The sequence below is a fragment of the Saccopteryx bilineata genome, chromosome 5, assembly GCF_036850765.1.
Source record: "Saccopteryx bilineata isolate mSacBil1 chromosome 5, mSacBil1_pri_phased_curated, whole genome shotgun sequence".
NCBI classification, from domain to species: domain Eukaryota; kingdom Metazoa; phylum Chordata; class Mammalia; order Chiroptera; family Emballonuridae; genus Saccopteryx; species Saccopteryx bilineata.
In genome coordinates, this window is record NC_089494.1 from 158128577 (window position 1) to 158152217 (window position 23641).

Here is a 23641-nt window from a genome sequence, read left to right on the forward strand (position 1 = left end):
AAACCCATGGACCTTGGCCATAGAGAACATTTTATGAATTTGACTCCAAAGGCAAGGGAAGGCAAAGATAAATGAATAGGACTACATCAGACTAAGAAGCTTCTGCACAGCAAAAGAAACTAACAAAATAACAAATAGACAGCTAACTAAATGGAAGTTGATATTTTCAAACTACAGCTCAGATAAGGGCCTAATAGCCAAACTATACAAAGAACTCACAAAACTCAACAAGAAACAAGCAAATAATCCAGTAAAAAAATGGGGAGAGGACATGAACAGATACTTCTCCCAAGAAGAAATACAAATGGCCAATAGATATATGAAAAGATGTTCATCTTCATTAGCTATTAGAGAAATGCAAATCACAACTACAATGAGATACCACCTCACACCTGTTGGATTAGCTATTATCAACAAGACAGGTAATAAGTGCTGGAGTGGCTGTGAAGAAAAAGGAACCCTCATTCACTGTTGGTGGGAATGTAAAGTAGTGCAACCATTATGGAAGAAAGTATGGTGGTTCCTGAAAAAATTAAGAATAGAACTACAATATGACCCAGCAATCCCTCTACGGGGTATATAATCCCAAAACTTGAAAACATTGGTCTGTAAAGATATTTAATACATGCAGCCCCATGTTCATCGCAGCATTTTTCACAGTGACTACGACATGGAAACAGCCAAAAAGCCCTTCAATAGAGGATTGGCTATAGAAGATGTGGTGCACATATTCTATGACAGGGTTCGGGAACCTTTTTGGCTGAGACAGCAATGAACACCACATATTTTAAAATGTAATTTTATAAGAGCCATACAACAACCCATGTACATTACACATTATCCAATAAAAATTTGGTAGTGTCCCAGAGGACAGCTGTGATTGGCTCCAGCCACCCACAACCATGAACATGAGTGGTAGGAAATGAATGGATTGTAATACATGAGAATGTTTTATATTTTTAACATTATTATTTTTTTTTATTAAAGATTTGTCTGCAAGCCAGATGGAGCCATCAAAAGAGCCACATCTGGCTCACGACATTGGTTCCCGACCCCTGTTCTATGGAATACTACTCAGCCATAAGAAATAATGACATAGGATCATTTACAACAACATGTATAGACCTTGATAACATTATATTGAGTAAAATAAGTAAATCAGAAAAAGCTAAGAAGTGTATTATTCCATATATAGGTGGGACACAAAATTGACTCAGGGACATTGATAAGAGTGCAGTGGTTATTAGGGGAAGGGGATGAAAGGAGAGGGAGGGGGTGGGGGAGGGGAGGGGCATAAAGGAAACCAAGTAAAAGGTGAGGGAGGACAATTTGATTTTGGGTGATGGGTATACAATATAGTCAAATATCAAAATTATCTGGAGATATTTTCTCTAAATCTAGTTGACCAGTGTCATCCTGTTAAAAATTGTCTAAATAAAATTTTTTTAAAAAGAATAATGACAGCCTCAAGACTTCAAAAATTGGTGATGGAAGTGGTTTGGGGGATGATGGGAAAGAAGGGATTGGGATCAAATTTGCATTTTGAATAGATCACTCTGGCTAATTGTGGAAAACAGACATATTGAAGGCTAACCTAGGGAGTAGGTAAACAAGACTTCTTTAGTGTTCCAGGTAAGCAAGGAATATAGTTTGGTCCAGGGTAATGGTGGTGGAGATGGATTGAAGCACATAAATTTGAGAGATTTATTCCTGAGTTAAACTGACAGGACTTGGTGATAGGTTGGATTGGATGGATAAAAGTTAAAGAGTTCTGATGACACGTTTTTACTGTTTAGATTTTCAAGACTTTGAAAGAACTTAGTAGCTTTGCTATTGTAGAATATACCCATGATTTATTTTACTTTTTGCAAACTGACCAGGTTAAGAGGAAAGATTGTAATACTACAGTTTGGGAGCAGTTCAGCCAGATAATCCCCACAGTGAGGTTTACAAGACCTGCCCACAAAGATGGTGCTTTTAGTTTTTCAAATATTAGCAGACCACCTAGAGTCACCAGACAGTTGAGGAATACTTACATGAAAAACAGAACAAATAGGGAGAAAGAAACTCAAAAGAATGGAGACAGTGTAGGGCAGGGGTCCCCAAACTTTTTACACAGGGGGCCAATTCACTGTCCCTCAGACCGCTGGAGGGCCGGACTATAAAAAACAAACTATGAACAAATCCCTATGCACACTGCACATGTCTTATATTAAAGTAAAAAAAGAAAATGGGAACAAATACAATATTTAAAATAAAGAGCAAGTAAATTTAAGTCAACAAACTGACCAGTATTTCAATGGGAACTATGAGCCTGCTTTTGGCTAATGAGATTGTCAATGTGCTTCTCTCACTGACCGCCAATGAAAGAAGTGCAGTGGGGGCCAGATAAATGGCCTCAGGGGGCCGCATGTGGCCCGCGGGCCGTAGTTTGGGGACCCCTGGTGTAGGGGATAGTGTAGGGGTCAAAAGAAAACTAAAAAGAAAAATAAAAACCCTAAGAGGAGTTTATATATCCTTAAAGCTATGGATTCTATGAGAAAAGAACGTTTTTAAAAAAAGTAACTATAAAATTTACTGAAAGAATTGGAAGGCAAATTAGAGAAGTCTTTCTCCGAGATTGTTGCAGTCAGTATCTTCTAACTGATGACCATCCTGTTCACCTTTGCCAGGCTGTAGTATTTCATTTCAGCAACTAAAGTGGCCCCGAAACTTTGTTACTCTTCTGCTCAAAACCTGGTATTTGTTCTCCTTTCACTAAGAATAAAAGCCAAAATCCTTGGAATACCTACAGGACTCCCTCACCTCATGTAATTCTCTGTTTCCTCTCTAATCTCATTACCTATTACTTCCCTTCCTATCTTTTTTGCCACATTGGCCTTTCCTCTGCTCCTCAAAAATGCAACAGTGTCCACTTTGCTTAAAATGATCTTGCCTCAGTGTCTGTATAAAAGATTCCTTTCTTTGGGTCAGCAGTCTAATGTCACCTCCTTAATGAGGCTTTCCCTGGCCATCTTTCCTAAAATTTTAAAATTGTAGTCCCCTTCCTTTACCTCTTATTAACATTTTCTCTCTCTCTCTCTCTCAAATATTTTTTAATTAAGGTGAAATTCACATAATAAAATTAATTACTTTCAAGTGAACAATTTAGTGGCTTTTGGTATGTTCACAGTTTTGTGCATCCACCATTTGTATGTAGTTTCAAAACATTTTCATCATCCTAAAATAAAACCTTATGTCTGTTAAGCAGTTACTCCCCATTTCCACTCTGAGGTTTCAGCAACCACCAATTAGCTTTTAATCTCTATGATTGACTGGTGCTGGATATTTCATATAAATGGAATCATAAGATATGTGACCTTTGTGTCTGGATTCTTTCACTGAATATAAGGTTTTTGAGGTTTATTCTTGTAACATGGATCAGAGCTTCATTCCTTTTTGGCTGAATGACACTCTACACATGTATATAACACAATTTGTGGACATTTGGTTTGTTTTTACCTTTTGGCTATTGTGAACTGCTGCTATGAACATTCTTACACAAGCACTTGCTTGAGTCCCTGTTTCCAATTCTGTTTCGTTGATACCTACAACTGGAATTTCTGGATCATATGGCAGTTCTCTGGTTGAGTTTTCTGGGAATCACCAAACTGTTTCCACAACTGTACCATTTTATATCCCCACTAGCAGTATGTAAGCATTCCAAGTTTTTCACATCTTTGATAACACTTTATCTTATTATTATTATTATTGTTATTATTACCACCATTCTAGTGTATGTTAAGTGGTCATTTGGTTTTGACGTGTATTTACCTGTGAGTAGTGTTGACCACCTCTTTATGTGCTATTACCCATTTCTGTATTTTCTTTGGAGAATTATCTATTCTGATTCTTTGCCCATTTTTGAGTTAGGTTGTCTTTTTGTTATTGAATTGTAAGGGTTTTTAATACATTCTGGATACTATATAAATACTATGGTATATATTTTACTGATTTGTTTTATATATTATTTGTGTCTTTCACTAGGTAAAGTGTATGAGAGCAGGCTTTCTGTTTTGTGTGTGTTTGTACTGTTTCCCAGTGCTTAGGACAGTGCCAGGCAGTGTTTGTGCTCAATAAATTGTTGAACAAATAAATTGCAGAAAACACTAAAGGAAGGTTTATCTCACTAAAAATTGTAATATAACTATATTTGTACATGGTAAGAGGGGATAAGGGGGCTTCGTAGTCCAAAATTGTCTTAGATCATAATAATTCATCGTCCGTAAGCCCTTAAATCAAGAAATAGTAGCATTTAATGCATGTATTATTCTTATTTGGAGGCAAATATAGAACTAGATTTTTCTCTTTACCTGATCAACTTAAACCCACATTTATACACAGATTCTTTCTCCAGATTAATGTTTAAAAACAAGTTTGATGAGTATTTATAAATAAGCATTGTCACAATATATACTTTGTCATAGTTAAGATTTATGGTCATAGTTTGCTGATGAATAAGAAAATGTTTCTATTTAGTGAAATGACTTTTTACCTATCTGTTTAGGTTTTTCCTTTTGAGATAAACAATTAATTTTAGGTCTCTAAGTAAACTATAACTTTTTTTATTTTATTTTATTTTATTTTTTCATTTTTCTGAAGCTGGAAACAGGGAGAGACAGTCAGACTCCCGCATGTGCCCGACCAGGATTCACCCGGCACGCCCACCAGGGGTGACGCTCTGCCCACCAGGGGGCGATGCTCTGCCCATCCTGGGCATCGCCATGTTGCTACCAGAGCCACTCTAGCGCCTGAGGCAGAGGCCAAGGAGCCATCTCCAGCGCCCGGGCCATCTTTGCTCCAATGGAGCCTTGGCTGCGGGAGGGGAAGAGAGAGACAGAGAGGAAGGAGAGGGGGAGGGGTGGAAAAGCAGATGGACGCTTCTCCTGTGTGCCCTGGCTGGGAATCGAACCCGGGTCCTCCGCACGCTAGGCTGACGCTCTACCGCTGAGCCAGCCGGCCAGGGCCAACTATAACTTTTTTTAAAAAAAGATTCTTGATTTTAAATTTCAGTGCCAAACTATTTAATAAAGTTATTATTTCATATTTGAGATGTCCAGTGGCTCAGCCCTTAACATTTTTATATTTATATATTGGAACCCTCTTCTTAACCCATGGAGAAAAATCACTGAATACATTTTGTAGAATTATAAGAGATTTTTCACAGTTCAGTTTTATTTGAAAATCAATGTTTAAAATACATTTAATAATAAAAATTATATGAACAGATGGTAAAACTTTAGGTCAGTCACGTATAACCAACTTCTTTAAGTGTTTAAAAATAGTAACCATGTTTTATAAATCATCTTACTTTTTTATCTGACTTGGACACAGTGATCTTTTTTTATTTCATCAAGCATCTGTATCTGTGAAACAACTAAACTGATATTGTACTCTTTGACATAGTATCTTAGGGATTATGGTAGAAAGAAATACATACAAGTTATTCTATATAAATGGGAATTTTATATTTACTGTTGAGGGGGAATAGCACAGAATCTTAACTGCGGGGACCTTATAGGCAATCAGACTCATCCAGCAGCAGGTGACTCACAGAAATCTCTTATCAAGAGAATGTGGTTGAGGTGAAAAGCAGTAGGTAAATGAACTTCTTCAAAAGAAGAAACTTAATTTCTACTGAAATCTATACACTGGGTAGGAGTGTGCTATGAGTATGGACAGTGTCTTCAGAAATATGATGACGTTAGTTGAAAACTTACAAACCTACTGCATATGTTAAATGATTTTGAGAAATAGATGCTTAAAGAATCTAAAATCTATATTTAAATATTTATTATTTTTGAATTGTCTTCCCTTTGATTCTTTTGTCTTCATTTATATTCGAGTTTTAAGAATAAATTATTTGGGTCACTTTTTTCATTCCTCTGGAACTAAGACTAATTATGAAATTAATTTTTAGGGCAAATTCAAATGGAGGGCTTTAAATTTGAGAAGTTGAAAATATAAATATTAATAGAATTATATGTATAATGTAGTAGGCAAAATAGATTTTCCTCTTTTGTTTTTATTGTTCATTTGAATCTCAGTTTGGGGTGACAGCTGCAGATCTTATATGAAAATAGTTGGAACCTATCTATAGTATCTAGTTTCATCTTCAAAAGATCAGTGACTAATTTACTTGGTAATCCATTTTAGACATTCTTTTGAAGTTGGGGAAATGACTTTTACATCTTTTTTGTTCTCTTTCCTGGTTATAAAAAGACTCATTGTGTGTGCATAGTGTCACTTTCAACCTTTCCTATGATAAAGCAATTTTTCTTCCAGGTAAGAACACATGAGAACACAGTACTATTTAAATGCAAAAATATATAAAGAAGCTGAATTTAAAGCAAAGGAGAAACAGAACATTTAACTGTTCCTGAGTGAGCTCACTGCTTTTACAGTGGTATCTGTTACTGGGAGTCTAGATATAATTCATTCTACAAACAAGCTCTTTTTTTGTATTACCCTTTGGTGTAACATTAGGAAGTCTATTGCTAGTGTTAGAGAATTTTTTTAGGTGTTTCAAAATCAGACAGTTCTACTTTACCATTAATACAGTTTAAGTAGTTTAAGCACAATTTCAAGTAAATAAAGTAAAATGTTTTATAGGTTTTGTTATAAAGAAAATTCACCTTTTTGTATCTTTAATTATTACGTAAAAGTCATGGGACTTGAAATACTATGAATTTCACAGTTGGGCTTTTATAGTAGCGTTTTCCTGTGTATTTTAGTCATCCAGTCCATTTATATTAATTAAATGTTAGAGTTCATATGTTTAAATTTCGTGCCTTATCTACTGCAGAGAAGAAATTAAGAAGCTAACGTACTTGTTTTTATAGCTTAAATAATAAATTCGTCGTGTAACTTTGAATACCTATCTTTAAACCTACAAATAGCTATTTCAGACAACATATCCTAAGGTTTAATCTTCTGTTATTTGAATTACTTGGAAACTTTGGGTAGAAGTCTGCACAGACTAACAATTTTTAATTATTTGAATTATTAAAAACCTGTGAATTCATACCCACAAATTGTTTTCTAATGGGTTAATAAACTTTGGGGCTGACCATCATCAGATGTGTCAGGTTATGCCAATGATTTGTACCGTAATAACAAACTTTTTTTTATTTCTAATTCTTTTAACAAGAAATCTTTCTAAATGTAGTATAAATACTCTTGTGTCCTTCTAGTAAGAATTCATTGCTCTTATGTACTCTTTCCTACTATTCTGAATGCCCTGATGTAGCTGCTTCTGTAGCTGGTTTTTATATATTTTCTCAATTATCTCTTTTCTTAGTTATCTCAATCATGTCAGTAATGTCAACCTGCTTACTGAAAGTAGTCTCTCCCTCCTTTTGAGTTTGTTTCTTAAAACATTTTTTATTACAATAGAACTCAAATAATTATCTAAAAAAGGTAAAATATCATTGATAGAAGGGCCTAAAGGTGCTTTGTCATGAGTAAAGCCTATAAGTTTTAATTAGAATCAGTATTGATAAGTTCACACCTCTAGCTGTCTATCCATAATTGATAAAAATAATTGTAGCAAATCAAGTTGATAGCAGAATAGGTAAAAAGCCTCACATATATATTTAGTGTATGATAGTGTTACAGTTTATGCTTTTATTTTTATGTGCTTTTATTTCATCCTCTGCTTTGATTGTGCTGATCAAAATCCTGCTCAGCATACCTAGTCTGGCCTTGACACATTTTTGTGTGTGACAGATTCTCTTACTCCCTTGTTGCTCATATTTTTTCTTCTAACTTCTTACTTTCTTGTGATACTTGAACTAAAGCACATGGTAACTTTTAGACATATGAAATGATAACTGTTTTCTAAGCTTAGAAAAAGATAAAGCAAAAGACTAGAACTGTGGAATGTGAGAGTTCATGCTACATGTGGAAAATAGTAATTAATTCGTTCAGTGTGGTTGAACTATACTGATTCTGCTAGAAGATTATAATTGGATCAGATACAGGACCAGATGGATTAATCATTTATTTCCAAACCATCTTCGCTATGTCTGCATGTATATCTTGATACAAAAGGCTAAAAACATGGATATCCAAGGCATGAGTATGAAACATATTCATAGAAGTAGAAAACCTACTTAATGTACAGTCTGAACTTTCCTATAATGCTCTGATAAAACTTAAAAATATTAGCAATTTGAGTACTGTGACTATTTTTCGCAGTCATATCTTATTTAAAGTAGTATAAAAGGAGGTAGGATTTTTTGTGGGGGTGAGGAGGTAGAGTTAGGGTATCCCTTACTTTCCATTAATAGTAATCCAAATCTACAAAACTTAAATTATTAGTATTGTGTGGGCTACAATTCTAATGTTTTTTAGTAATCCAAACCTACAAAACTTAAATTATTAGTATTGTGTGGGCTACAATTTTAATGTTTTTATGAATTGTTTTTTTGAGAGAGAAAGAGAGAGATAGAAAGGGATAGAGATGAGAAGCATCAGCTTATAGTTGCTTCACTTTAGTTGTTCATTGATTGCTTCTCATATGTGCCTTGACTGGGGGGCTCCAGCCAAACCAGTGACCCCTTGCTCAAGCCAGTGACATTGGGATTATGTTGATGATCCCACACTCAAGCCAGTGACCCCACGCTTAAGCTGGCAACCTTGGGGTTTCAGACCTGAGTCCTCAGTGTCCCAAGCCAATGCTCTATCCATTGCACCATCTCTGGTCAGGCTATGTGTTCATTTTTATATGAAATGTGAAGTCCATATATGTGGAGATTCTCCAATATGCAGTTTGTATTTGTTAAAATCAATGTCAGTGGGTAGCATGAGGGAAGTGGAATGCCTCCTTATTTCCACTTGTACATTTCAAGTTTATGTTTTTGTGGAGAAAGAACCTCGAAGGGCTTTGCTTTATGTTTTCTACCCTCACTTCTCAGCTTATAGGACACAGATCTATGCCACACAGCATTGGGCTGTTGAGATATCTGGGACTTTTGCACACTGTTTTGGAAATAATGGGAAAGTAAGAAAAAGACACTGTCCTACCTACTTTGAATTGATGGCATTAACTGACTTCTGTGTCTAACATTGGCTCTGAAGAACATAGTATACTTGAGAACATTTGGTAATATTTTAAAATATTCATTTGATAATTCCCAAATTACTTTCACAAGTATAATTAGTGAGTAAGGAGTCAATATGAAACCCATTATGAAGTGATTTAGTGAAACTGCACTTAAAGCTTAAGGATAATGTTAACTGGATTACAGTTAACTGTTTTTATGGAAGGACTCCTAATAACACCTTAAAATGTTGTCTGCAAGCTAAAATGTAATTTATATATGTGTGATCATTCCTGAAGTTAGATAAGGCTCTTAGAGGTGGATTACACGTGACAGCAGATTGTTCTCGATAATGATGAAAAGTATAATGAATGAACTTTAAAGACCTTTGCAGTAGTGAATTACTTATACCTAGCCAACAACCTGAACACAGACCTTTCTTATATTTCGGTAGATGTTTAGAAGGTTAGGTAGAGTTTCCACATTTTAAAAGGTTTATAGTGAACAGTGAATACTTATCCTGATAGTACAAACAAAACTACATAAAAAAGAGATACTTGTTTCATGAGTATAAGTTATTAGATAGTCTCATTATAGCTGTTTTCCCCCTTCTCTTCTGTAGCTCTTTGCCAGTTAAGGAAAGGTGGGTGAAGCTAGATAATTTTAAAAGCTACATTGTCTAGCAATCCCTATTGACCAGTAAATTAGCTGGATTGAAATTGTTTGCTCTAGTATTCCTCTGGTAAAAGCTTCTGACTATATTTGAATAATGTAGAGAACTACCTACAGGGAAGAAATAATTTTGATGGTAAATCAGAGTTTAAATAGCTAACTAAAACGGTGTTTAAGGCCCTGGTGGGTTAGGGCAGGTTAGTGTCATCCCTGCATGTTGTCCTGAAACACAGGGGAAGCAACCAGTGAATGTACAACTAAGTGCAACAACAAATGAATGCTTCTGTTTTACATGCTCTCCCTCACCCTGCCTCTCTCTGTCTCTCTGAAATCAATCAACTAATTAAAAAAATGTTTAAATATTTGACTCATATTTAGGATCTTTTACTAGTGGGGTACCAAAACTTTAGTTTCAAGTGCAATACACATTGAAAATTTCTTCTATACACTACAATTACTGATAAAAAGTAGAAAATGCTTACAAGTATCCTTGCTGATTTAGATAACTTGGAATTACAACATTGGAATCTTTCTTTATAACTCGACAGGTTTTTTTATGGTAGAGATTAATGTATGTTTGACTATTATTTTAGAAGGTAATTTTTTTAAAGATTATTTTAATAATATCCATGGAAAAAGCTTATAGTGGAATAAATGTAGAAATGTTTACAGTTAAGGTTTAGGAGTGATAAAAGACACTAAGAAATAATAATAATAGTGGCCCCAATATTAGTAATTGCTCCCTAAAGCTAAGAGCAGAGGCTATAATCCTAGTTTTGATACAAAGTTAATTATACAGCTATGGCTATTTTGCTGATGTAAAAAGGAAAGTTTTAAGATATATGTTCAAAATAGATTATATGAACAAACATAACCTAAGAATCTGGCAATATTTACTACAATTATAAATGAATTCTTCCTTTGACCAACCAGTCTCTGATGGTCTGGCCGACATATATTAACAGCACATGTATGAAATTACATGTTCAGGTTTATTTGGTGCAGCATTAGTTATAATAGCAAAAGATCAGACACAGTCCAACTATCCAGTAATAAAGGACTGGATCATAAAATCAGAAAGACATTGAAAGTTAGGCCAGATGAAACATGTCACTTGACTTTCATATTTTCTCCAAAATACTATATAAAATGTAGGAAAGGGGACCCTAAAAGTTGGTATTAAGCAATGGTAAATGAAAAATAATTACACATGACCAAATTTTACCATGTTATAAAATATCAGAATTTTTTACTTTTAATGCTTAAAAATGTGTAAGAGCTTACATAGATTGCCTTGTTTTTATTCCCATTCCCATTGATTCATATTCCCATGTACACTGAACATACTATCAGTGTGCTCAGGCACCTAGACTCATGGTTGGTGAGAACTACTCTAATTGATTCTTACAGTTTGTTTCTTCATCTCTGAGGTAAAGTTGCACTGATTAAGACAAAAGTTAATTACTACATTTCTTAGAATATTTTGTTTCTACAAAAGAACAACATTTTAAGATGTATTTATCATTTATACCCCATAGTGTCTTTTAAAAAATTAAAGATGGTGGAAAGGAATACTTGGGAACTTGTTCTCTAATGAGGTTTATCTGAGTGAATACACTTATAGACAAATGCTTAAACTAAAGCTGTGAATAGAGGAAAATTTCTGGAGCCCAGATTCTAGCTTCATTTCTGTCAAGTACAATTTTCTAACAGTTCAAATATGTGGAGTAAAGCTTTGTGAAGAACCCAAGATAACACTGAATTCTTAGCGCTTTTCTTTTGATAAGTTAGAATATTCATTACTGCATAAAGAAATCAGTCATGATAGAGAATTGGTTCTAAGGGAAAAAGAAATAATTCTGCATTTTCAGTATTTCTTTAGAGTTCAGAAAAATTAAAATTCTTGACACGCAGAACTTGATTTTCTGTGGCTAGGTTTGATATAACATGCTCACTAACATATTAAATTTCAAATACATTGCCATGTAATTGTTTGCTATTATCTCTCTGTATTTAATTTTCAGATATTTGAAAACTAGAGTATATTTTAAGTTGTTTTTAAATATTTTTTCTGCTTAGACAATCATGTAAAACAAATGTAAAGGTTATTAATTTTATAGGTTGCATTTTTATAATAATTATCTATATAATGTTAGACTTTACATGTTTTTATATAAAGCTTTCCATGTCATTTTTGCAACAGTTCTCTACCATCAAAACATTAATCCCATTTCTTTAAGGCCCGAGAGTTTGCCTTAGTCGCCAATCTATGATATAAATATAACTCAAAGTCTTCTGCCTCCAAATGTCATCATTTCTTCACCCTAGTCTAGTATTTGTTTAGTTTATTTTTAATGTCATGATATTGTAACTAGTTAGTGGCATGCTTTTTATGCTTTTTATCTTTTCAGGATATGGCTTTAGTTGCCCCTGAGGCTCCTTCAGAACAAGCCAGGAGAGTTTTTCAAACCTATGATCCAGAAGGTAAAAGACTTTATTTTATTAACATTGACTTTATGTTTTATATCTTTATATTTTTGAAATATGTTGATATTTACCCTAGTCTATTTCAAAAGAGTTGCTGCATAATTGAATGAAACCTAGGTTGCATTTCTTGAATATTTTAAATGGGAAATGTGAAAACAGAACAAATAAAAGGACACTTAAGTGCTTGTCAAGTTCTGACATGGAATAAAGTTTTTATGTTTCTTGGGGTACTGAATTATGCTTACTTGAGTCTTGACTCCTTATAATCAGTGTTAAACAGGGAAAAATACCACCTTCTGAATAAGCTCTTTGAAAAGTAAGTCATTTTTTTCCTTTTTCTTTTATATATTTAAATAAACAGCTCTTTCAGAATATTTTTAAATTGAGATATAATTCACATATAACAGTCTGAGTTTGTGTATCACATGTTGCTTTTAAACATTTATATATTGCAAAATTATTGCTACAGTAGTGTTAGCTAATACCCCTGTCACATCACATAATTATCTTTCTTTTTTATAGTGAGAACAATTAAGAACTAGTCTCTTAGCAACTTTGAAATTTATAAAACTGTATTGTTGACCATAATCACTGCTGTGCATTAGCTCTCCAGAATTTATTTTTCCATTGGTTGCAAGTTTCTACTCTTAAACTACATCTTCCTAATTAACCCATCCCCTGGGCCCTGGTAACCACTATTCTACTGTTTTTACAAATTCAGCTCTTTTAGATTCTATGTATAAGTAGTATTATATAATATTTGTCTTTGTCTGACTTCTTTCAATTATTGTAATACCATCAAATTCCATTCATGTTACAAAAGGCAAAATTTCCTTCTTCCTCATGGCTAAATGTGTGTTGTGTGTGTGTATAAAATCTATTTCTTTATTCATTCATCTGTTGATAAGTTGTTTCCATATTTGGGCTGTCATGAGTAATGCTGTAATGACTGTGGGTATGCACAGATCTTTTTGAACTACAGACTTCTAGTCCTTCAGATATATATCTAGGGGTGGGATTGCTGGACCATGTGGTAGTTCAATTTTTAAACTTTGAGGAACCTCCGTACTCTTCTTTAATAGATGTACTATTTTACATTCCCACCAATAGCTTTATAAGGGTTTCCTTTTTTTCCACATCCTTACCAATATTTATCTCTTGTCTTTTTTATAAAAGCTATTCTAACTATCCTAACAGATGTCGACTGGTACCTCATTGTTATTTTGATTTACTTTGCTTTTTCCTGAAGATTAGTGATGTTGAGCATCTTTTCATAAACCTATTGGCCATTTTTATGTCTTCTTTAAGAAAAATGTCGCTTCAAGTCCATTGCCCATTTTTCTAGTTGCATTGTTTGCCTTTTTGCTGTAGAGTTATTTGAATTCTTTATATATGTACTTTGGATATTAATTCCTTATCAGATACATTGTTTGGGAATATTTTCTCCCATTCTTTAGGTTGCTTTTTTACATTTATTGCTTTTTTGTGTGTGTGCAGCAGTGCTTTAATATAGTCCCACTTATTTATTTTAGTTTTCGTTAGCTATACTTTTGGTATCTAATCCAAGAAATCATTAACAAGGATCTTTTTCCCTATGTTATTTTCCAGGAGTTTTACAGCAGGTCTTACATTTAAGTCTTTGATTCATTTCAGGTTAATTTTTGTGAGGATGTAACTGGGAATCCAGTTTTATTCTTTTCATGTGGATACCGTTTTTCCAACATTGTTTATTGAAGAGACTATCATATTTCCCCATTGTGTGTTCTTGTTCTGTTGTCAAAAAATTAGTTGACTATATATGTGTGGGTTTATATCTGGGCTCTTTATTTTTTTTTACACTGTTCTATGTGTCTGTTTTTATGCCAGTATTATACTCTTTTGATTACTGTTGCTTTGTAATACAGCTTGAAACCAGTTCGTGTGATGCCTCTGCTTTGTTCTTTCTCAGGATTGCTTTGACTTTTCAGGGTCTTTTGTGATTCCAAACAAAATTTAGGACAGGTTTTTTTTCTATTTCTGTGATTTATGCCATGGAGTTTTTATAAGGATTGCATCGAATCTGTAGATCGCTTTTGGTAGTATGGACATTTTCACAATATTAATTCTTCCAATTCAAGAACACAAGGTATATTTTCATTTATTTGTGTCTTCATCCCTTTCATCACTATTTTATAGTTTTCAGTATGTAGGTTCTTACATCTCTTTGGTTAAATTTATTCAGAAGTATTTTGCTGTTTTTCATGCTATTGCCAGTGAGATGTTTGTTGTTAGTGTATAGAAATGCAACTCACATGTATATGCAGATTTTGTATTTTGCAAATTTACTTTGATCATTTATTCTAACAGGTTTTTAGTGGAGTCATTAGGGCTTTTATGTAAAATGTCATGTCATCAACAAACAATAATTTTACACTTCTAATTTGGATACCTTTTAATTCCTTTTTATTTTCCTAATTGCTATAGTTGGGACTTCCAATACTGTGTAGAACAAAAATGGTGAAAGTGGGTATCTCTGTCTCGTTCCTGATGTTAGAGGAATGGATTTTAACTTTTCACTGTTGAGTGTTAGCTGTAGTTTGTCATGTATGGCCTTAATTATGCTGAGGAACATTACTTCTGCACCAAACTTTTTAAGCAACTTTATCATGAAAGGATTTTATATTTTGTCAAATGCTTTTTTTTTTTTTTTGCATACTGAGATAATCATGATTTTTTTTATTAATATGGGTCATTATATCTTTTGATTTGCACTTGTTAAAGCATCCTTCTATCCCTGGAATAAATTTCACTTGATCATAGTGCATGATCTTTTGAAAGTGCTGTTGTATTTGGATTTTTAATATTCCGTTGAGAATTCTTACATCCATATTCCTCAGGAATATTGATCTGTAGTTTTTCTCATGATATCCATATCTGGCTTTGGTATTGAGTCATGCTGGCCTCATAAAATGAGTTTGGAAATATTCTCTTCAATTTTTTGACAGAATTTGAGTATTATTCTTTAAATGTTTAGTAGAAGCCACCAGTGAAACCATCTGTTCTTACTGTTTTTAGTGTTGGGAGATTACTAATTACTGATTCAATCTTTTTACTTGTAATCTGTCCAGAATTTCTATTATTTTATGATTCAGTCTTTTGTGAGTGGCATATTTCTAAGAATTTATCCTTCTCTTCCCTAGGTTGGCTAAATTGTTGGTATATAATTGTTCATGGTATAGTAATTGCTCATGAGCCCTTGTATTTTTGTGGTATCAGTTGTAATGTTTCTTTTTTCATGTATGATTTTGTTTCCAGGTCAGTCTTCACTTTTCTTGATAAATTTAGCTAAAGGTTTGTCAATTTTTGAAAAATATTTTCAGAGAACCTACTTTTAGTTTCATTAATCTTTTTTATTGTTTTTATGGTCTCTATTTTATTTATTTCTATTCTAATCTTTATTTCCTTTCTTCTGCTAACCTTGGGATTCATTTATTCTTTTTCTAGCTCCTTGAGGTATAGTGTGAGGGTTTTTTATTTGAGATCTTTCTTGTTTCTTAATGTAGGCATTTATTATTATACATTTACCTCTTAAAACTGCTTTTGATGTGTTTTCACATAGATTTTGATGTATTTCCACTCTAGTCTGTTTCGAGATATTTCTTGATTTTCCTTTTGATTCATTTTTGATCCATTTGGTTGTTCAGGGGCATACTGTTTAATCTTCATATGTTTGTGAGTTTTTCAGCTTTCTTCTTGTTATTGATTTCTAGTTTCATACTGTTTTGATCAGGAAAGATACTTGGTATGACAATCTTCATAAATTTGCTAAGACATATTTTGTGACCTGTCGTGATGAAACTTGAAGAATGCTCTGTGTGCACTTGAGAAGAATATGGTTTCTGCTGCTCTTGGATGCAATGGCCTGTATATGTCAATTGGGTCAATTTGGTCTAAAGTGTCATTAAAGTATATTATTCCTTACTAATTTTCTGTCTGGAAGACCTATCAATTGTTGAAAGTGAGGTATTGAATTCCCCTACTATTGAATTGTCCATTTCTTCCTTCAGACCTATTAATAATTGTTTACTGCATTCAAGTGTTCAATTATACAGTGCATATATGTTTATAATTGTTATATCCTCCTGATAAACTGATTCCTTTATCATTATGTAATTACAGTTTTTGTCTTTTTGACAGATTTTGACTTAAAGTCTCTTTTGTCTGATGTAATTATAGCTACCCTGCACTCTTGGTTTCTATTTATATGGAATACCCTTTTCGATCCCTTCACATTCAACCTGTGAATATCCTTAAAACTTGAGTCAGTCTCCTTTCAGCAGCATATAGTTGGATTTTGTTTTTTATCCATTCTACCACACTATTACATTTAGGTAGGTAAAGACTTACTATTGCCATTTTGTTAATGGCTTTGTGGTTGATTTGTAGTTCTACAGGCTTTCTTATTTTCTTACTGTCTTTGTGAGTTGATTTTTTTATAGTATTATGCTTTGACTTTTTTTTCTTTATCATTTGTATATCTACTAAAGGTTTTGGCTCTGAGATTAACCATATGACTTTCATTATATATGTTATAGTTCTAATCACCAACTTGAAGCTGGTAACAACTTCAATTCATCAAAAATTTCTACCTGTTTCCATACCCCCATTGCTTATTTTGATATCCCAGTATACATCTCTAAATATTGTGTATCCATTAAATAACGTTGTAGCTATAGTTGTTTTAACAATTGTCTGTGAACCTATTATCTAGGGTTCCAAGTGATTTACATACCACTATTACAGGATTAGAATATTTTGTTTTGTTTCCGTTTTAATTGAGGTATAATTAACCATATAATATTATATTAGTTTCAGGTGTCCAACATAATGATTAAAAAATTTTATACATTGTGAAATGATCTCCACAGTAAATCTAGCTAACTGTCATCACCATACATGTTACAAAATTTTTTTCTTTTTGTGATGAGAACTTTCAAGATCTGGTCTTTTAGCAACTTTCAATTTTTCAATACAATATTATTAACTATATTCCTATGGTTTATTTGTCTTACACTATCTCCTATAAGGCAGGTCTTATTTTGATAAATAGCCTCAGCTTTTGTTTGTCTTAAAAATCTTTGTGCCACCTTCATTTTTGAATCACACCTTACCTGGGTAGAAAATTCTTGGTTGACAGGGTTTTTTTGTTTTGTTTTGAACATTTTGAATATATATTTTACCTATCTCTCCAGACCTGTCAGGTTTCTGCTGAGAAATATGCTTGCAGCCTATCAACACTTCCTTTTATGTAATGAATATTTTTGTCTTTCTGCTTCCTAAATTTTCCATCTGTCTTTGATTTTTGAGAGCATGATGATAATGTTACTTGGTGAAGATCTCTTTGGGTTGAATAGCCTTGAAAATCTTTAAGTTTGCTGTACCTGGACAGCCATATAACTCTCCACATTTGGGAAGTTTTCAGCCATTATTGCTTTAAGTAAGTTTTCTGTTACTTTCTCCCTCTTTTGTACTTCCAGGATTCCATAATGCAGATATGTTTATTCTCTATGGTGCCTCATGGTTCACTTAGACTTTCTTCACTCTTTTTTATTCTAATTTGTTTGTTCTCCACTGATAAATAATATTCAGATAATATGTTTTCAAGCTCACAAATTCTTCTGTGTGAGTGAGCTGCTCTTGAAGCTGCTGCTTATTGGATATTTTTTTCATTCATTGTATTTTTAAGCTTGAGAGTTTCTGTTTAGTTTTTTACTGTGATTTTTCTTTGTTAAACTTTTCATTTTGTCCATGTATTTAATAATCATTGAGTTGTCCATCTGTGTTCTTTTGTATCTCATCAAGCTTCCTTAAAATAATTACTTTGAATTTTTTTTAAAATACTAGCAAATCTACATTATTTGGGGCATTTTTGTTTGTTTGTTTTTAAAGAAAATTATACTGTTCTTTTTCTGGTATCATGTACCTTGTTTTTTTTTGCTTCTGATGAGTTTTCATTGATGTATGAGCTCTTAGATTGCAATCACCTGTATAGCCTTTTTGGGCTGGCTTCAGTGGGAAAAGTCTTTTATCTGGAGGTGGCTCTAGAGGGGCCAGATTAGTTGAATGTAGTGTCCTTGGTCTTGAGATAGCACACTGGTGTAGTATTTGTGCAGTAGGTTGAGGTCGACTTTGGCTATACTGAAGGGATCTTCTGTTGGCAAATACTTCAGTGGTCCTATGGGTAGTAGAGGCAGGTAGGACTGTTGGGCTCCTCCAAATGTAAAGCTGCTGAGGTCTTTCTGTTCTTCCTTTTTGCTCGTGGGAAGAAGTTCTAGCAGAGAAAATCTTTGCTGCTGGCACAGAACAGTGTCAGAGCTAGGGTCCTAAAGTCAGGTGCATGCAGAACTATCATACTGTCCAGTCGCAGGGTCCAGGTGCATTTGCTGTGGCTTTAGTACTGGTGTCTTGGGGTGTCCATATGCACAGATCTTCCACGGAACTCGGACTTGATCAAAGGGCTTCGCTGTGATGACTCTGGCCAGCATGCAGGGATGCAGCAGTGGTATAGGCCTTGAGATGATAAGGAGCAGTGGTCGATTGGGACCAGAGGGCAAGATGCAGGAGCAGCACAGCCTGGGGATGATGGTCAGTCTCATCACTGGCCCCAGTGGAGCAGGCACAGGTCAGCAGCAACATGGTCTCAGCTGTAGTCTGGTGAAGCCATGTGTCAGGATCCTAGGTTAGAGCAGTGGCAGCACAGCCCAGGATGGTTCAGAGCTGCAAATTAAGACATGATGGGTGAGGCTCAGGGTAGCAGACACTGTCCTGGTAATGATGGGACAGAACTGAGATGTGGGGCCAGATATGGAGCATAGAGCAGTGTTAACTTCTGCCCCTGTATGGTGAGGTGCTGTGATGCCCCGTCCCTGAGATCAGGGCACATCAGTGTCTGGGGCCCCTGAAGGCAGGTGTCACTGCAGTGACAGTGCCAGCCTCTGTAAGTAAATATAGGGGAAGGAGAGGAAGAGGGTGCTTTGGGTAGCCCTGTCAGCTGGGGTCAGCATTGGTGAAGACTGAGAGACCTCTGTAGCAAAGGCTGCTGCCTCTGGAACAGAATGTGTCTTGCTGGGGTTCTTCTCTTGCCCTTGTGGTGAACTTCTTCTGAGGGAACCCCTCCGGGTTCCAGTCTGCTCTCGACTGGGGCATGGGGTGACACAGGAAATGTGCTTCATGTGCTTTTCTATGCAGCCTTCCTCTATCTTAAGTCTACAGGATTTTTGCTTTTCTTTGTTGTCCAGAGCTTCTCTATGCTGGTTTTCTTCAGTTTGTATATATTTGTTTATTGTTGTTGTTATTGTTTTCATGTTGGAGGTGAGTACTGGGGCCTCCGAGCCCGCCATCTTGCTGATGTCACTCTTCAGAATATTTTGATAAAATTGATTGTGACAGGAAGTTATGGAAGAATAATATAAATCGTCTTTATGATTCTCTTTGAGCCTCAGCTTAGCTATTCTACCTTACTATACTAACAAGGACATTTTTGAAAAATTCACTTATATATTTCAACAGTGTTCACTGTTAGCTAAGTTGTTTTGACACCTTGCATTTGCATACTTGTTAATTATAATATAACTAAAGTATAATAACTAAGTCACTGACTTTTCCAATATAACTTTAAAACCTCATTATATCTTAAATTTCATTGTAAATTACTATGTAGAAATTTAAGTTGTTGGATCAGTGAAATCCTTATGAACTCCAGATGGACTCAGTTATCTTAATGAATGCACATTATTCTATCATGAAACTTGTTACTCCAGAAGATCTCTTTTCACTTGAAAATTTGAGTTACAGAACTTCTAGGAATAGTCATGTGCTACTTAAAAATGATGATACATCTTGAGAAATGCATCATTAGACTATTTCTGTTTCATCTTTGTAGAAACATTATAGAGTGTACTTATACAACCCTAGGTGGGATGCCTCCTACTGTAATTGTATATGCTTAATTTTATATGACTGGCAATGCAATAGGTTTGTTTACACCAGCTTTACCACAAACATGAGTAACATGTTGTGCTCTGATACTAGGACAGCTACTACATCAGTGGGCAATAAAAATTTTTAAGCTCCATTAACAGGTTATGGGACCACCATCATATGTGCTGTTATATGGCACGTGATTATCTTTTCTCTTACAACTTAGTAGCAGTGTCTCTTTAGGTCTATAAATCTGTTTTCTTATATATGAAATGAAAATAACCATACCTACTTCTTAAAATCATTATGAAGATAAATAATGTTGTGGAAAGCACCCTGTTTAAAACACAGTAGGTTTTTCATGAATGTCAGTTCCTCTCTCTAGACCTCAATTTTATTGGTGCTTGTATTCTTATTTCACTTTGAATTGGCTTCTTTCACTATGCTTTTTCCCTAATTTTATTTATTTATTTATTTTACAGAGACAGAGAGAGATAGATAGGGACAGACAACAGGAATGGAGAGAGATGAGAAGCATCAATAAGCAGTTTTTTGTTGCGACACCTTAGTTGTTCATTGATTGCTTTCTCATATGTGCCTTGACTATGAGCCTTCAGCAGACCGAGTAACCCTTTTCTCAAGCCAGCAACCTTGGGTCCAAGCTGGTGAGCTTTGCTCAAACCAGATGAGCCCGCACTCAAGCTGACGACCTTGGGGTCTCAAACCTGGGTCCTCCGCATCCCAGTCTGATGCTCTATGCACTGCACCACCACCTGGTCAGGCGCTTTTTCCCTAATATAAGAAGTATGCGTGAATAATCTTTTAAACTCTAGGTAACATTTCTTCTTCTTATTTTTAATTTTTCCATCGATTTTTGAGAAAGAGAAAAAGAGAAGGGAAGGAAGCTAGAGAGAGAAGCATCAATTTGCCACTCCACTTAGTTTACTCTAGGCAGCATTGCATTCTAAATCTATATGTAGGAAGTAGAAGAGATTAACTACTTAATAAAATTAGCCTTAGAGTAAATCTTTGAGTCATTACTGAATGAAGTACATTGAACTATATCATGGATCAGTGATTCTGTTGCCACTTTTGAATTCCCTGATGGAAAAAATAAGAAATAAAAAAATCATTTCTATTTATAAATGTATTTAATATATTTTGAGCTAAGGACCAAACTTCCTAAAGGACAGTATGAGAAACTATAACAAGTTAATATGAAAATAAAATTTATGTTAATAGTGTAAGATTCAGAGAAATGTTGTGATTATAGTGAGCTTAGATTACTCAGCGAGCTGTCATAAAGACCTGAGAAGGAAAGTATTGCATTGGCAAATGTAGGCAAAAAGTAAATTATATGTATGAATACAGATGGGAGAGTGTAATTTATATACATGAAATAGCCAGCAAAGTGTTTGACTTGAGTCAGAAGACAGAGTAAAAGAAAAATAATTGTAGTGTTTTCTAATAGAAGTGATATGAGAGCCAAGAGGTTATTTGAATAACCAAGGAAATTAATGGTGGATTGAATTTGTATTTTAAAGAAGTATATTTCAGAAAAAGTTGAGCAGTTTCTTGTATCTTATTCTCTTAAGGATATATTTAAGGTATTTTTTTTCCTGCTATCTCCAACCCCCTTTGAGATGCTCACCTTTTATATACCTTATATTCCAATAGAGAATACCACTTTGTACACATATAAATGCTCTGTTTCAGGACATGTTTCTACTCATACTAAAATTAATTACAGTATGAGACATAAAATCCTCCCAGAATGGAATATTATAAGATAAGTATGTAGGATGGCATGATGGATAAACTGAGTATCTTCCCAGAAATTTCAGTCAGTTCTTTATTGTGCTGCTTAACTTGATTTGAAGTAATTGTCTAAGATAATCAAGAATACTCTTATCCCAGTGTAACCACCACAAACCATGCCAAAACCAAACATGGTTTCCACGTGCTCTACCTTTTTGGATACCCCTACATTTGTGTCATTGGTGAAAATTTTAGAACTGAAATTGAAACTGAGTAATGTTTTTCTTGAGAAAGGGAAAATATAAGGAAGTGATCAAAAGATCTTATCTGGGCCTTGGCTGGTTGGCTCAGTGGTAGAACGTCAGCCTGGCATGTGGAAGTCCTGGGTTCAATTCCTGGCTAGGGCACACAGGAGAAGTGCCCATCTGTTTCTTCACCCTTGCCCCTCTTCTTTCTCTCTCTCTCTTCCCCTCCCGCAGCCAAGGCTCCACTGGAGCAAAGTTGGCCCGGGCGCTGAGGATGGTTCCAGTTGCAGCAGAGCAGCACCTCAGAGGGGCCGAGCAATGTCCTCTGGTGGGCATGCCGGGTGAATCCCAGTCAGGTGCACATGGGAGTCTGTCTTATCTGTCTGCTTCCCCCCACCCCCACTTCTCACTTTGAAAAAAAATACAAATATATATATATATATATATATATATATATATATATATATATATATATATATATCTTAGATGATAATAATTTATTGAATAAAGGAATAAATAATGCTTTCAGAGCATTATTCACAGATAGAATATTCATTATTCACAGAAAGGAATATTCACAGATAGGAGACCTGAACTTCAAAAAGCTAATGAAAGAATGCTGATTAAAAAAAAAAATCCATAAAAAAAAATCCATTATGAAGGCAAAGATAGTAAAACTAAGTTTTTAAAAGTTGAATACAGTTATCCCAAACAGTAAGTGTGTTTGTATGCTAGTTTGCTTTTTGCAAAAAAACAAAACAAAACAAAAAAATTGATCATTAAATGAAATAGCAGGCTTGTACTATTCATTTTTTTCTACGAATTTGCAAGAAAAGTTAGAATTTCTTATAATTCCAATACTAAAACTATTAACAATCAGTGGCAATTTTTCAGAATTGAGTCCTCATAGATACATATAAAACTAAACCCTGTTCTTAGTAGAGAAAGTTACTGATTAAATGAAATGGTTTTTATCTATATAGTTTTATGTGACAACTTAGCAGGACTCCAAGCTGAATTAATTACAAAGAGAGCAAGTAAAATTGTTTCAGAAAAGGTATCTTCTATATATGACTTATTATGGAGAAAATAAATGCCACTTTTTCATCTAAATCTCACTGTTTTGGTTTAGCTATATATAGTTCACTATAAGAAAAAGGATTAAAAATTTTTCCATTTTTAGCTTTTTTAGTCACTTAGAAACTAATCTTCTAATCTAATTTCATTTTTTCCCCAAATATAGATGCTCTTGTTACAAGATTTAAACAAATCAGGTTGTCTCAGAACACTTAATATACTAGTAGTTCTTACAAGTTTCTGGGTAGTTCCACTTTCCATTTAGCAGAAGCTGTTTTGGGGACAGTTGTTCTTTGTCATCTTGTTCAAAATATTTGTAGAATAATTGACCTAGAACAGCGGTTCTCAACCTGTGGGTCG

At 34.3% G+C, this 23641-nt stretch overlaps 1 protein-coding gene across 3 annotated transcripts in view; it reads left to right on the forward strand.

The window, feature by feature from the left end:
* MINDY3 (MINDY lysine 48 deubiquitinase 3) overlaps nucleotides 1-23641 on the forward strand; it is a 100440-nt gene that overhangs the window by 54517 nt on the left and 22282 nt on the right. For all 3 annotated transcript variants that reach the window (XM_066280865.1, XM_066280867.1, XM_066280866.1), the window contains one exon: nucleotides 12167-12239. In XM_066280865.1, the coding sequence (XP_066136962.1) occupies nucleotides 12167-12239 (73 nt within the window). The remainder of the gene's footprint in view (nucleotides 1-12166; nucleotides 12240-23641) is intronic.